Raw genomic sequence first — 15,044 nt, 5'->3', positions numbered from 1 at the left:
TATTTTATCAATACATTAAGAGTAAGAGGATAACTAAGGCTAGAGTAGAGCCAATAAAAGATCAAAACGGTAACCTATGTGTAGGAGCAGAAGATATTAGTATGGTTCTTAATGGATACTTTGTGTCTATCTTCCCAAAAGAGAGGGACGATGCAGATATTGTAGTTAAGGAGGAAGAGTGTGAAGGATGTGATAAACATAGGGAGAGAGGAAGTATTAATGGGATTAGCATCCTTGAAAGTTGATAAATCACCAGAGCCAGATGAAGTATATCTTAGGCAGTTAAAAGAAGCAAGAGAGGAAATAGCAGAGGGTCTGACCATCATTTTCCAGTCCTCACTGGATGCAGGTGTGGTGCTGGAGGATTGGAAAATTGCTATCGTTGTGCCTCTGTTTTAAAAAGGGAGCGAAGGATAGACCGAATAATTACAGGCCAGTCAGTCTAACCTTAGTGGTGGGCAAATTATTGGAAACTATTCTGAGAGACAGGATAAGCTTTCACTTAGGCACAGGTTAATCAAGGATAGCATGGATTTGTTAAGGGAAGATCTTGTTTGACTAACTTGATCGAATATTTTGAAGAAGTAACAAGGATGATAGATGAGGGTATTGCAGTTGATGTGGTCTCCATGGATTTTAGCAAGGCTTTTGACAAGGGCCCACATGGCAGACTGGTTAAAAAAATACAATCCCGTGGGATTGGCTCAGTGGTTGGAAACAAAGGGTAATTGTTGATTGTTTTAGCAACTGGAGGGCTGTTTCCAGTAGCGTTCCTTCCGCAGGGCTCAGTACTGGGTCCCCTGATTTATGTGGTGTATATCAACGATTTGGACGTAAATGTAGGGCCATGATCAAGATATTTGCGGACGACAGAAAGATTGGCCGTGTGGTAGATAACGAGGAGGATAGCTCTCGGCTGCAGGAAGATACTGATGGTCTGGTCAGATGGACAGAAAAGTAGCAAATGGAATTCAACCTGGAGAAGTATGAGATGATGCATTTGGGGGGGTCAAACAAGGCAAAGGAATACACGATTAATGGGAAAATACTGAGAAGTGTAGAGAAAGTAAGGGACTTTGGAGTGAATGTCCACAGATCCCTGAAGGTAGCAGGACAAGTCGATAAGGTGGTTAAGGAGTCATATGGAATCCTTTCCTTTATTAGTCGAGGTATAGAATACAAGAGCAGGGAGATTGTGCTGGAACCTAGGCCACAACTTGAGTACTGGTCACCTCATTACAGAAAGGATGTAATTGCAATAGAGAGGATACAGAGGAGATTTATGAGGATGTTGCCAGGACAGGAAAAATGCAGCTATGAGGAAAGATTGGATAGGCTGGGGTTGTTCTCCTTGGAATAGAGAAGGCTGAGGGGAGATCTGATTGAAATGTATAAAATTTTGAGGGGCCTTAGCAGAGAGGTCACAGATTTAAAGTGATTGGTAGAAAAATTAGAGGGGAGATGAGGAAAAACTTTTTCACTTTCAGTGCCTGAAAGGGTAGTTGAGGCAGAGACCCTCAACTCATTCAAAAGGAGTCTGGATATGTACCTCAAGTGCCGTAAGCTGCAGGGCTACGGATCAAATCCTGGAAGGTGGGATTCGAATAGGTGGATCGTTTTCTGGCCGGCACAGATACAATGGGCCAAGTGGCCTCTTTCTGTGCCTTAAACTTTGTATGATTTCTATGATTCTCCTCTCTGAGGCTACCACTGCTGTTCTTCCTCTAGTCTTCCTTACTGCTGCCTGCCTCCTGAAAATCTGTTGATTTTATCTGGAATCAAAACGCAATAGCCAGTTGTCTTTTCCAAAATGCAGAGGTCACAAGTCTGGCTACAGCAGAGCCATCGGGCTTTTCGTTGTTTCCAGGTGTTAGCAACTGCAATTCATGCTTAGATTTTCAAAACCACTGACTCCTTGTTTGCGATCTGAAAGTCTGAGAAGGTGAAACCCATTGTTCTTCATGTGTTAAACCCTGCGGTATCTGTTTTCCAAAAAGGTCTTGGATCTGGGTTCTCTGTTGTCTTGGTAACCAAGATCTTTAAGCAGAGTTGATGTGAGGTCATCTGACTTCTCTGACTCCATCTTAAACTACATTAAAAATCACAGTTTTTAAAACATAATCATGCTACTAAGTCCAGCATTCATAACAATGGTATATTATCTTTGTTGAGAGTTATGAAATATCTCCTTAAATGTCTGCCACTGCTTATCTACCATATTACCTTTTAACCTATTTTTCCTAGTCTACTGTAGCCAACTCTCATCGTCATACCTTTGTAATTACCTTTAATTTAGTTTAAGACACTAGTTTCAGACCCAAATTTCTCACCCTCAAACTTCACTCCCTCAAGTCCAAAGGGTGCAGACTCTTACAAATATACAAATTAGGAGCAGGAATAGGCCCCTCGAGCCTGCTCCGCCATTCAGTAAGTTCATGGCTGAACTGATTACTCCACATTCCCACCTCTCCCCGATAACCTTTCACCCCCTTGCTTATCAAGAATCTATCTAACTCTGCCTTAAACATATTCAAAGACTCTGCATCCACCGCCTTTTAAGGAAGAGAATTCCAAAGACTCACGACCCTCTGAGAGAAAAAATTACTCCTCATTAAACAGTGACCTCTAGTTCTAGATTCTCCCACAAGGGAAAACATCCTTTCCACATCCACCCTGTCAAGACCCCTCAGGATCTTATATGTTTCAATCACTCTTCTAAATTCCAGTGGATACAAGCCTAGCCTGTCCAATCTTTTCTCATAAGATAGCTCACCCATTCCAGGTATCAGTCTAATAAACTTTCTCTGAACTGCTTCCAATGCATCTACATCCTTCCTTAAGTAAGGAGACCAGTACTGCACACAGCACTCCAGATGTGGTCTCACCAATGCCCTGTATAACTAAAGCATAACCTGCCTACTTTTGTATTCAATTCCCCTCGCGATAAACGATAACATTCTATCAGCTTTCCTAATTACGTGCTGTACCTGCATACTAACCTTTTGAGATTCATGCTGTAGGACATCCAGATCCCTCTGTATCTCAGAGCTCTGCAATCTCTCACCATTTAGATAATATGCTTCTTTTTAATTCTTCCTGCCAAAATGGACAATTTCATATTTTTCCACATTATACTTCATTTGCCAGGTCTTTGCCTACTCACCTAACCTATCTATATCCCTTTGTAGCCTCCTTATGTCCTCTTCAAAACTTACTTTCCTACCTATCTTTGTGTCATCAGCAAATGTAGCAAGCATACCTTCGGTCCCTTCATCTAAGTCATTTATATAAATAAAAATATAAATGACTCAAGACTAGCTTAGCCATCCACTGCCAGATCACTCCAGGCCCCACATTCCTCTACCAGGACTGCTTGTTGTTTCATTCATCCTGGGGAGCCTTGTTAATCTGGGGCTCCTTTCCACCATTGCCAATCATCTCCTTAAACCTCTCTTCCCTGCCCCTCCACCCTCACCTCTAACACCAAGGAGCTCATAAATTTCTTTTTCAGCAAGTTAAAGACCATTAGTTAAGCAGCTTATTCTGTTTCCCCTCCTTCTCCCCTGTTACCATATTGCTTACTCCCTTCCTATCCTAGTCTTTAACCCCTCACTCTTCCATCTCCTCATGCCCTCTCCAATTGCATCTCATCCATGAGATCCACCTCCTACTCCCTCAACCCCATTCCCAAAAACTGCAGATCATGCAACTCCCATTCAAGTCCATGACTGCTAGCTATCATCATTAATGATTTCCTGTCCTCTCCCTTTCAAAACTCCTGTCTTCAGCACTCTCTCAAAAACATATTCTTGATCTCTCTATTTTCATTAACTATCATGCAATCTTCAACCTCCCTTTCTGCTTCAATGTCCTTGAATGTGTTTTTAGCTCCCGGATCTTAGCCAACTTTCCTGCAATTCCATGTTTTTAATCAAGTTACCACCCTTCTACAGCATCAAAATGGCTCATTCAAAGTCAGAAAAACCTTTTCTGTGACCGTGAGCATTATCCTTGCCATCTCTGCAGCCCTTAAGCTGGTTGACCACCATCATCCTCCAAATCCTACATTGCCCAATTCAGGGGAATTGCCCTTGCTTGCTTCCAGTCTTACATACCTGATCATGGCCAGAGCTCCTCTACCAATGATTTTTCTCCTCAATCTCACACTATGACCATGAGAGTCCCTCAAGCATCTGTTGCTTTCTCCACCTCTTCCTCATCTGCATGCTGCTTCTTTCTGGCATCATTCCTAGACATGGTTAATGAACAACTCTTTGATCCAAAGGGATTAGGTTGGATAGTTGGATGAATTACTGCTCGTCACTGCCACATTTTGTTTCAACTCCACTACATTGCATAAATGGAATTTGTGTCACTGTTCAAATGTGTAAGATTGTGAAGTAAAAATGCCACCTTTTTGATATAGGCAACTATCTGCACTTGTTCAGTTTCAAATAACGGGTGGCACTCTGCTGTGTTGGGATGCTCTTTGACTTGTGTAAGTATCAATGTTGGGGAACTGTTGGGGAACACAGGGCTTAGTGAGACAGAGGAGCTGAAAGAAATCAGTATTAGTAGAGAAATGATGTTGGGGAAATTGATGGGATTGAACGCTGATAAATCCCCAGGGCCTGATGGTCTGCATCCCAGAGTACTTAAGGAAGTGGCCCTAGAAATAGTGGATGCATTGGTGGTCATGTTCCAAGATTCCATAGACTCTGGAACAGTTCCTACAGATTGGAGGGTAGCTAATATAACTCCACTATTTAAAAAGGGAGGTAGAGGGAAAGCAGGGAATTATAGACCAGTCAGCCTGATGTCGGTAGTGGGGAAAATTCTAGAGTCCATTATCAAAGATTTTATAGCAGAACAGTTGGAGAACAGTGGTAGAATCGGACAGAGTTAGCACGGATTTATGAAAGGGAAATCATCCTTGATAAATCTACAAGAATTCTTCGAGCATGAAACTAGCAGAGTTGATGAGGGGGAGCCAGTGGATGTGGTTTATTTGGACTTTCAGAAGGCTTTCAACAAAGTCCCATGTTAGAGATTAGCATGTAAAATTAAAGCGCATGGGATTGGGCGTAGTGTATTGCGATGGGTAGAAAATTGGTTGGCGGACAGGAAACAAAGAGTAGGGATAAATGTTTTTTTTTCCGAATGGCAGTCAGTGACTAGTAGGGTACCACAGGGATCGGTGCTAGGACCCCAGCTATTCACAATATACATTAATGATTTAGATGAGGGAACTAAATGTAATATCTCCAGATTTGAAGATGACACAAAACTGGGTGGGAGGGTGCGTTGTGAGGAGGATGCAGAGAGGCTTCAGGGTGATTTGGACAAGTTGAGTGAGTGGGCAAATGCATGGCAGATGCAGTATAATGTGTATCAATGTGAGGTTCTCCATTTTGGTAGCAAAAACAGGAAGGCAGATTATTATCTGAACGACTATAAACTGAGAGAGGGGAATATGCAGCGAGACCTGGGTGTTCTCGTACACCAGTCACTGAAGGTAAGCATGGAGGTGCAACAGGCGGTAAAAAAGGCAAATGGTATGTTGGCCTTCATAGTGAGAGGATTCGAATACAGAAGCAGGGATGTCTTGCTGCAATTATACAGGGCTTTGGTGAGGCCACACCTGGAATATTGTGTGCAGTTTTGGTCTCCTTATCTGAGGAAGAATGTTCTTGCTAAAGAGGGAGTGCAGCAAAGATTTCCCGGACTGATTCCTGGGATGGCGGGACTGACACATGAGGAGAAATTGAGTCGGTTAGGATTATATTTGCTGGAGTTCAGAAGAGTGAGGGGGGATCTCATAGAAACATATAAAATTCTTGACAGGGTAGATGCAGGAAGGATGTTCCCGATGGTGGGGGAGTCCAGAACCAGGGGTTATAGTCTAAGGATACGGGGTAAACCTTTCAGGACTGAGGTGAGGAGAAATTTCTTCACCCAGAGAGTAGTGAGCCTGTGGAATTTGCTACCACAGAAAGCAGTTGAGGCCAAAACTTTGTATGTTATCAAGAAGGGGTTAGATATAGCTCTTGGGTCTAAAGGGACTAAAGGGTATGGGGCAAAAGCTTGAACAGGTTACTGAGTTGGATGATCAGCCATGATCATAATGAATGGCTGAGCAGGCTCGAAGGGCCGAATGGGCTACTCCTCCTATTTTCTATGTTTCTATGTCTTCAACTGCTCGCCTTCACCTTCGCAAGGAAAATTAGGGATGGGCAACAAATGCTGGCCTTATCACTGACGCCCCCATAGAATCACAGAATACTTACAGCGCAGAAGGATGCCATTTGGCCTGTTGTGTCTACGCCAACTCTTCAAAAGAGCAGTTTACCTAGTGCCACTCTCCTGCCTTCTCTCTGTAACGCTGCACATTCTTCCTTTTCAGATAGCAATCCAATTCCTTCTTGAAGCTTCGATTGAATCTGCCTCCACCACACTCTCAGGCAGAGCATTCCATGTCCAAACCACGCACTGTGTGAAAAAGTTTTTCCTCATGTCGCTATTGTTTCTTTTGCCAATTACCTTAAATCTGTACTCTTGTTCTCGCGATCCCTCCACCAATGGGGCTGGTTTTTCCTTATCTACCCTGTCCAGATCCCCCCTAATTTTGAACACCTCTATCAAATCTCCTCTCAACCTTCTCCAAAGAAAACTGTCCCAACCTCTCCAATCTATCCACATACCTGAAGTTCCTCATTCCCAGAACCGTTCTTGTGAACCTTTTCTGTACTCTCTCCAATGCCTTCACATCTTTCCTAAAGTGTGACGCCCAGAACGGAACACAATACTCCAGTTGAGGCCGAACCAGTATACTGTACAAGTTTAACATAACTTCCCTGCTTTTGTACTCTATGCCTAGGATACTGTATGCTCTATTAACCACTCTCTTAACCTTTCCTGCCACCTTCAATGATTTTATGCACGTACATACCCAGGTCTCTCTGCTACTGCACCCCCTTTGAAATTGCGCCCTTTATTTTATATTGTCTCTCCATGTTCTTCCTGTCAAAATGATTCACTTCACACTTCTCTGCATCCCTTGAAAGAATTTTTAATAATTCCAGACATGTGATAATCAGTAGACTTGATGCTGCTGTCACTCTGATGGATTCTGCACCGCCTTGGCATTCAGTGAGGCCTGATTTTCTTCAAGAACTGACTCAGAGCAGCATTCCCTGATTGCAGGGTCACCAACATGACCCGATGAAGCATGGCTGAAACTGAACACGCTGTCCTAAGTATTACCTCCTATTATTTTTGGAGCTGGAGTGCGTTGCTCCATTTTCTCCTCTGCACTCTCATTCTATCGTTGGGAATCCTGTGGATTCTCCAATTCTTTAGCTGACATCCAATACAAACAGATAGATTACCTTTTTCACAATTATCCTCTTAATATAACCAAACCAGAATAAGCCAGCTTTTTTGCAGTGTTCAATAGCTGGACAAGCTCCCAGTTCTTTCTTGCTGTCCTTTTCTGACCTATAATGGTTGCTACTTCAGCTCAAAAAAACTCTACAAATCACTCCTGCTTATTTAGAGAGCATCAAAACATGAGACACCTGTTGTTATATATGGTACGTCCTGTTTCCTACCACTGGAACTGTCTTGTTCATCAGTTCAATTCCATGTGTGCACATGAGGTGGGGTGTTACAAACTCAGGTCTGCCGCAAGTATCTACTCCAGTTCAGTGGCATTTAGTCGTTGCTTTTGGTGGGTTGCATGCCTGCTTTTCTATGGTATTTGATTCCCACTGCCCTGTCTGCTAGCAATGTAGCAGCACCTGGAAACAGAATACTGAAACACCCTTGCAATTAGAGGGGATCTCCATGTCTTAAACAAGTGTACTCCTTTAATCTCTCCAAAGGCAGACTGAGTTAATATTGTTTGGTTTGATTTGTAAGCTACATCATTCCACATTAGGTAAAACGTACAGAACAATAGGGGCTGGATTTTGTCCCCTCGGCAGGGCGCCATGGCACTGGACCAAAAAGGCGAGAGGAACCCTGCCTTGGCTTTTCAGTGGCCCCCTGGTGCGATCTACCGACACTCTAGCATAGAAGTGCCCAACACCAGGATCCCCGTCCCTTTAAAGACGGGGGTCCTGCTTCCAAGAGCTGCTGGCCACTCACAGGGCTGGCAGCTCAGTAGTATCAGCAGCGCCACTGGGAGTTATTGGTACTGCAAGAGGCCGTGGATCCAAACCCAGCTCTGGAGCATGGACCCTAGGTGAATGAGGTGGGGTCGCTTGGGCCAGAGCAGCAGGCCCTGGCAAGTTGTGGGGGGGAGGGTGGGCATTTAGTGCAGGGGGAGGGAGGTGCAGGTTTGCCTGGCGAGGGCAGCGGCGACAGGACGAGGCCCTTTAGTGGCTGGTAATAGGCCACTTAAGGGCCTCAATTGGCTGAGCGGGAAGGCCGTCTTCGGCCTATCCAGTTCCTGACAAAATTGCGTTGCAATGGGGAGGCGATGGTCCTTCCGCCTCCTGTCGCAATTCTATGGGCCCCCCTGCACCTCCAAACCCATCTCAAGGGATTCTGTAAAATTCAGCCCCAGATATGCCACATGACCTCCACATACTCAGTTCAACTTCTGTTGTGCACCATTGCAAAGATGAAGAAAACACACATACACTAACAAATCACTAATAAAGACCCTCTGCTGAAGTCCCCCTCCATTACAGATGCCAATCGGGGATAGGCCGGAAAGTGGAGTTGAGTCCAGTCAGCCATGATCTTATAGAATGGCAGATCAGGCTCGAGGGGCTGAATGGCCTACTCCTGCTATTAGTTCGTATGGTCGTACCCATGTAATCTTCAGCCAATTGAATTCACTCCACATAATATCAGGAAACGGCTGAGTGCACTGGATACAGCAAAAGTTTTGGGCGCTGACAACATTCCGACTGTAGTGCTGAAGACTTGTGTTCCAGAACTAGCCACACTCCTAGCTAAGTTCCAGTATGCTACAACATTGGATTCTGCCCATCAAAGTGGAAATTGCCCAGGTGAGTCCTGTTCACAAAAAGCAGGACAAATTCAATCCAGCCTGTTAGCACTCATCAGTCTGCTCTCAACCATCAGCAAAGTAATGGAAGGTGCCATCAACAGTGCTATCAAGCGACACTTACCCACCAACAAGCTGCTCACCAAAGCTCAGTTTGGGATCTGCCAGACTTCATTATAGCCTTGGTCCAAACATGGATAAAAGAGCTGAATTCCAGAGGTGAGGTGAAAGTGACTGTGTTTGACATCAAAGCAGCATTAGACTGCGTGTGGCAATCAAGGAGCCCTAGTAAAATTGAAGTCAAAGGGAATCACTGGCTGGAGTCTTAACTAACACAAAGGAAGATGGTTGTGGTTGTTGGAGACCAATCATCTCAGTCCCAAGACATGATTGCAGGAATTCCTCAGGATAGTGTCTAAGGCTCAACCATCTGCAGTTGGTTCATTAGTGACCTTCCTTCCATTGTAAGGGCAGAAATGGGGCTGTTAGCTGATAATTCCATTTGCAACTCCTCAAATAATGAAGCAGTCCGTGCCCACGTGTAGTAAGACCTGAACAGTATTCAAGCTTAGGCTGATTGTGTCAAGTAACATTCATGCCACACAAGTGCCAGGCAATGACCAACAAGAGAGAGTCTAACTACCCTTTTGACGGTAAACAGCATTGTCATCACTGAATCTCCCACCATCAATGGGGTTACTATTGACCAGAAACTTAACTGAGCCAGCCACATAAATATTGTGGCTACAAGAGTAGGTCAGAGGCTGGGTATTCGGTGGTGGTTAACTCACCTCCTGACTCCCCAAAGCATTTTCATCAACTATAAGGTACAAGTCAGTAGTGTAATGGAATACTCTCAACTTACTTGGATGAATGCAGCTCCAACAACACTCAGGAAGCTCAACACCATGCAGGACAAAGCAGGCCACTTAATTGACACCGCATCCACCACTTTAAACATTCAGTCCCTCCACCACCAGCGCACAGAGGCTGCAGTGTGGACCATCTACAAGACGCATTGCAGCAAGTCACCAAGGATCTTTCGACAGCATCTTCCAAACCCACTATACTGCCTAAACAAACAAGGGCAGTAGGTATATAGGACCTGCAAGTCACACACCATCCTGACTTGAAACTATATCACCAATCCTTCACTGTCACTGGGTCAAAATCCTGGAACTCCCTCCGTAACAGCACTCTGGATGTACCTACACCACATAGACTGCAGCAGTTCAAGAAGGTGGCTCACCAACATCTTCGGAAAGGCAATAAGAGATGGGCAATAAATGCTGTCCTTGCCAGCTTTGCTCATATCCCATGAATGAATATAAAAAAAACAAATCCACTTGGAAAGACTGTTCTTTATCCTAGACCCTTAGATTCACTTGGCTATCTGTCCAGTCGACGGTGGAGGATTTATTTCTTCGTCGCAGCTGATTCTGCAGTCTTGTATACTTTTGCAGCCTTCCTTCCTGCTGCTTTACTGACTGACCTGAGCCTCAATTTTAATTTCCCCCACGCCACCCAGCCAATTTTCCAGGACCAACCCCAAGGGTCCCTGTTTGCAGCCTACAGCTCTTGGTTTTCCCACCCTGCAGCCAGCAGGTTGTCAATTTGTCGAACTCCCAAATGGGAAATGGAGGAACAAAATGAAAATTAAATCCTGCTACTCAGTTCAAGGGCAATTAGGGATGGGCGATGCCCACATCCGATGAACGAATAAATAAATAAATTCGGGAGGACCTCCGCTTTCTCGGCCTTGCTGCGTTCTCGTGAGGTTGATAGCGGATGTCCTGGTGAAGCTGCTGATGATAGTTCAGTATGCTTGCATTATATCCTGTGCAAAAGTATCATAGTGTTATTCGCTCATGACATTGCTCTTGTTATCTGAAATGCACTTAACCGATAATTAGCAAGATTCTAAAATGATACAATTAATGAAAGATGCCATCTAGATCAAATAATCAATGAAAAATCAATAAATTAGATAACCTCACTGAAATCATAAAAATCATATTAATACTGTTTAATGGAGTTTAAAATGGAAATGATAAATGTAAAGTCTTTTGGGCCTCCTTATCTCGAGAGACAATGGATACGCGCCTGGAGGTGGTCAGTGGTTTGTGAAGCAGCGCCTGGAGTGGCTATAAAGGCCAATTCTGGAGTGACAGGCTCTTCCACAGGTGCTGCAGAGAAATTTGTTTGTTGGGGCTGTTGCACAGTTGGCTCTCCCCTTGCGCCTCTGTCTTTTTTCCTGCCAACTACTAAGTCTCTTCGACTCGCCACAATTTAGCCCTGTCTTTATGGCTGCCCGCCAGCTCTGGCGAATGCTGGCAACTGACTCCCACGACTTGTGATCAATGTCACACGATTTCATGTCGCGTTTGCAGACGTCTTTATAACGGAGACATGGACGGCCGGTGGGTCTGATACCAGTGGCGAGCTCGCTGTACAATGTGTCTTTGGGGATCCTGCCATCTTCCATGCGGCTCACATGGCCAAGCCATCTCAAGCGCCGCTGACTCAGTAGTGTGTATAAGCTGGGGATGTTGGCCGCTTCAAGGACTTCTGTGTTGGAGATATAGTCCTGCCACCTGATGCCAAGTATTCTCCGAAGGCAGCGAAGATGGAATGAATTGAGACGTCGCTCTTGGCTGGCATACGTTGTCCAGGCCTCGCTGCCGTAGAGCAAGGTACTGAGGACACAGGCCTGATACACTCGGACTTTTGTGTTCCGTGTCAGTGCGCCATTTTCCCACACTCTCTTGGCCAGTCTGAACATAGCAGTGGAAGCCTTACCCATGCGCTTGTTGATTTCTGCATCTAGAGACAGGTTACTGGTGATAGTTGAGCCTAGGTAGGTGAACTCTTGAACCACTTCCAGAGCGTGGTCGCCAATATTGATGGATGGAGCATTTCTGACATCCTGCCCCATGATGTTCGTTTTCTTGAGGCTGATGGTTAGGCCAAATTCATTGCAGGCAGACGCAAACCTGTCGATGAGACTCTGCAGGCATTCTTCAGTGTGAGATGTTAAAGCAGCATCGTCAGCAAAGAGGAGTTCTCTGATGAGGACTTTCCGTACTTTGGACTTCGCTCTTAGACGGGCAAGGTTGAACAACCTGCCCCCTGATCTTGTGTGGAGGAAAATTCCTTCTTCAGAGGATTTGAACACATGTGAAAGCAGCAGGGAGAAGAAAATCCCAAAAAGTGTGGGTGCGAGAACACAGCCCTGTTTCACACCACTCAGGATAGGAAAGGGCTCTGATGAGGAGCCACCATGTTGAATTGTGCCTTTCATATTGTCATGGAATGAGGTGATGATACTTAGTAGCTTTGGTGGACATCCGATCTTTTCTAGTAGTCTGAAGAGACCACGTCTGCTGACGAGGTCAAAGGCTTTGGTGAGATCAATGAAAGCAATGTAGAGGGGCATCTGTTGTTCACGGCATTTCTCCTGTATCTGACGAAGGGAGAACAGCATGTCAATAGTCGATCTCTCTGCACGAAAGCCACACTGTGCCTCAGGGTAGACGCGCTCGGCCAGCTTCTGGAGCCTGTTCAGAGCGACTCGAGCAAAGACTTTCCCCACTATGCTGAGCAGGGAGATTCCACGGTAGTTGTTGCAGTCACCGCGGTCACCTTTGTTTTTATAGAGGGTGATGATGTTGGCATCGCGCATGTCCTGGGGTACTGCTCCCTCGTCCCAGCACAGGCATAGCAGTTCATGTAGTGCTGAGAGTATAGCAGGCTTGGCACTCTTGATTATTTCAGGGGTAATGCTGTCCTTCCCAGGGGCTTTTCCGCTGGCTAGGGAATCAATGGTAAAATATAAAATTTTAGTCAGTAGTAAAATATTAAGTCAGTAATCAAATAGACCTGGGGAAAATGTTAAAGTAAATGTTAAAATTAATTGGAAATGAGCAGCATTCAATATGTATTGAAATTCAAAATATATACTCTATATATAAAGTGAATTGAAGCATGAAGAAATAGTTTTAAAATAATTTTAAATCAATTGGATAGCCAAACAAATTATCAACGCATAAATCCCATGGGAAAAACCAATTCAAGCAGGAGACATGCCTGACATGAATCAGGCCAGTCCTGGAGAGCTGATCTTGTCAAAATGAAGTTGTGAAAAAGTTATCACATATAAAAATACAGTATTTAATAAATTTTTAAGCTTACCTCCAATATCCAGGCAGTAAGGCTGTAAGATGTGTTGCATTATGGGGTTGTGGAGTCCCTGAATCTCTGTAAGCCGGGTGTGTTTTGGGAATCTTGGCTCCAATGCTTCATCCAATAGCCGAAGTGGAGCTTCTGGCAGATTGGGACTGTAACAGCTCATCACTGCTCATTTAAGAATGGGAAGTCCCATCAAGGTGCTATGTGGAGGCATGGGGGGGAATGGTGATGCCCAAAATAAAGCACTTTTATTTTATAGCATTTTATAGTAATTTTATAGCATTCATAAATACATATGTTAGTATTCATGCAGCTTCCTTCAACTGGGCTTCCGCCTATTATCTTTAACTACACCACACAGCCTTTTAACTGGATAATTCCAGAAACTAAAAGATCTTCAATTGTTTCTTTAGGACAAAGAACATCCACGGAACCTGATTCCAGAGCTCTGCAAGCAGTTCTATCTTTTGGGCTGGGTAACCGGGACTGGTGGAGGTATCAGCCTGAAGTATGGGTGAGTTTGAAGGGAGAGAGAGGGTTGTCCAGAGAACCTATGGAAGTTTCTGTACATACTATACACAGCATTGAAGGGTGGTTATGAAAAGTATTCCTCCTCACAACAGACTCTATGAAATGTAAATACAATTCTGTACTTGTGTTTCATTAGTATGGCAGAAACAATTTAATCTTGCTTCAGACTGTCACATTTCTGTATTACATCTTTTCATATGGATATTAGGCCAGATGTTAAGAATGTAAACAGGCTCTCTGCTAGCACCAGTTTGGAAAGATTTATTTTGTCTCTGTAGAAGGGGAAAGTGAGACAAGTAGACAACTTCTGTCTGAAAAGTAGCTTCCAGCATCAAGGGAAGGTAACCCACCTCTGATTATACATATGAGCATACGAATTAGGAGCAGGAGTAGGCCACTCGTCCCCTCAAGCCTTCTCTGCCATTCAACAAGATCATGGCTGATCTGATTGTAACCTCAACTCCACATTCCTGCCTGCCCCCAATAACCTTTCACCCCCTTGCTTATTAAGAATCTATCTACCTCTGCCTTAAAAATATTCAAAAACTCTGCTTCCACCACCTTTTGAGGAAGAGAATTCCAAAGACTCTCAACCCTCTGAGAGAAAATTTTTTTCCTCATCTTTGTCTTAAATGGGTGACCCCTTATTTTCAAACAGTGACCCCTAGTTCTAGATTCTGCCACAAGAGGAAACATCCTTTCCACATCCACCCTGTCAAGACTCCTCAGGATCTTATCTGTTTCAATCAAGTCACCTCTTAGTCTTCTAAACTCCAGCAGATACAATCCTAGCCTGTCCAATCTTCCCTCATAAGACAATCCGCCCATTCCAGGTATTAGTCTAGTTATCCTTCTCTGAACTGCTTCCAAAGCAGTTACATCTTTCCTTAAATACGGAGACCAATACTGTACACGTTCATTTGGGTGATAGATGAAAATATTATTACTGGAGACAATCAGAGGCTGCTTCAAAGGAACATTTTGAGTTCGGAAGGTCACCTTAGATCTGACTTGATTGTTTCGACTGAGATATATCCTGCAGGGTGTAAGTCATTTCTTGAGTTCTGGTCAGTTTTAGATGTCTCAAAGGCATATTAGGAAATCTTGCAGTTTGTTGTACTATGTAGGAAACCAATTCTGCAAAAATAAGTTTCATTCTTTTGGGCTATTGAAGTATTCTTAACCTTGTCCTTTGTTATCAGAGGACAAGAGGGCATGGTGGCAACATGTGTGACTTTCAATGCAAAATGCATTGATAAAAGGATAGAGACCTTGAGGCGCACTAAACCCATTTGCTCTGTGCATG

At 44.2% G+C, this 15,044-nt stretch overlaps 1 protein-coding gene across 4 annotated transcripts in view; it reads left to right on the top strand.

Annotated features, from left to right (window-relative positions):
* apip (APAF1 interacting protein) overlaps positions 1–15,044 on the top strand; it is an 89,737-nt gene that overhangs the window by 12,052 nt on the left and 62,641 nt on the right. For all 4 annotated transcript variants that reach the window (XM_068045923.1, XM_068045922.1, XM_068045920.1 and 1 more), the window contains one exon: positions 13,621–13,721. In XM_068045923.1, coding sequence (XP_067902024.1) covers positions 13,621–13,721 — 101 coding nt within the window. The remainder of the gene's footprint in view (positions 1–13,620; positions 13,722–15,044) is intronic.

This window comes from Heterodontus francisci, chromosome 14, assembly GCF_036365525.1.
Source record: "Heterodontus francisci isolate sHetFra1 chromosome 14, sHetFra1.hap1, whole genome shotgun sequence".
Classification (NCBI taxonomy): domain Eukaryota; kingdom Metazoa; phylum Chordata; class Chondrichthyes; order Heterodontiformes; family Heterodontidae; genus Heterodontus; species Heterodontus francisci.
The sequence above is the reverse complement of the archived record's forward strand: the minus strand, read 5'-3'. Positions and strand labels throughout refer to the sequence as shown.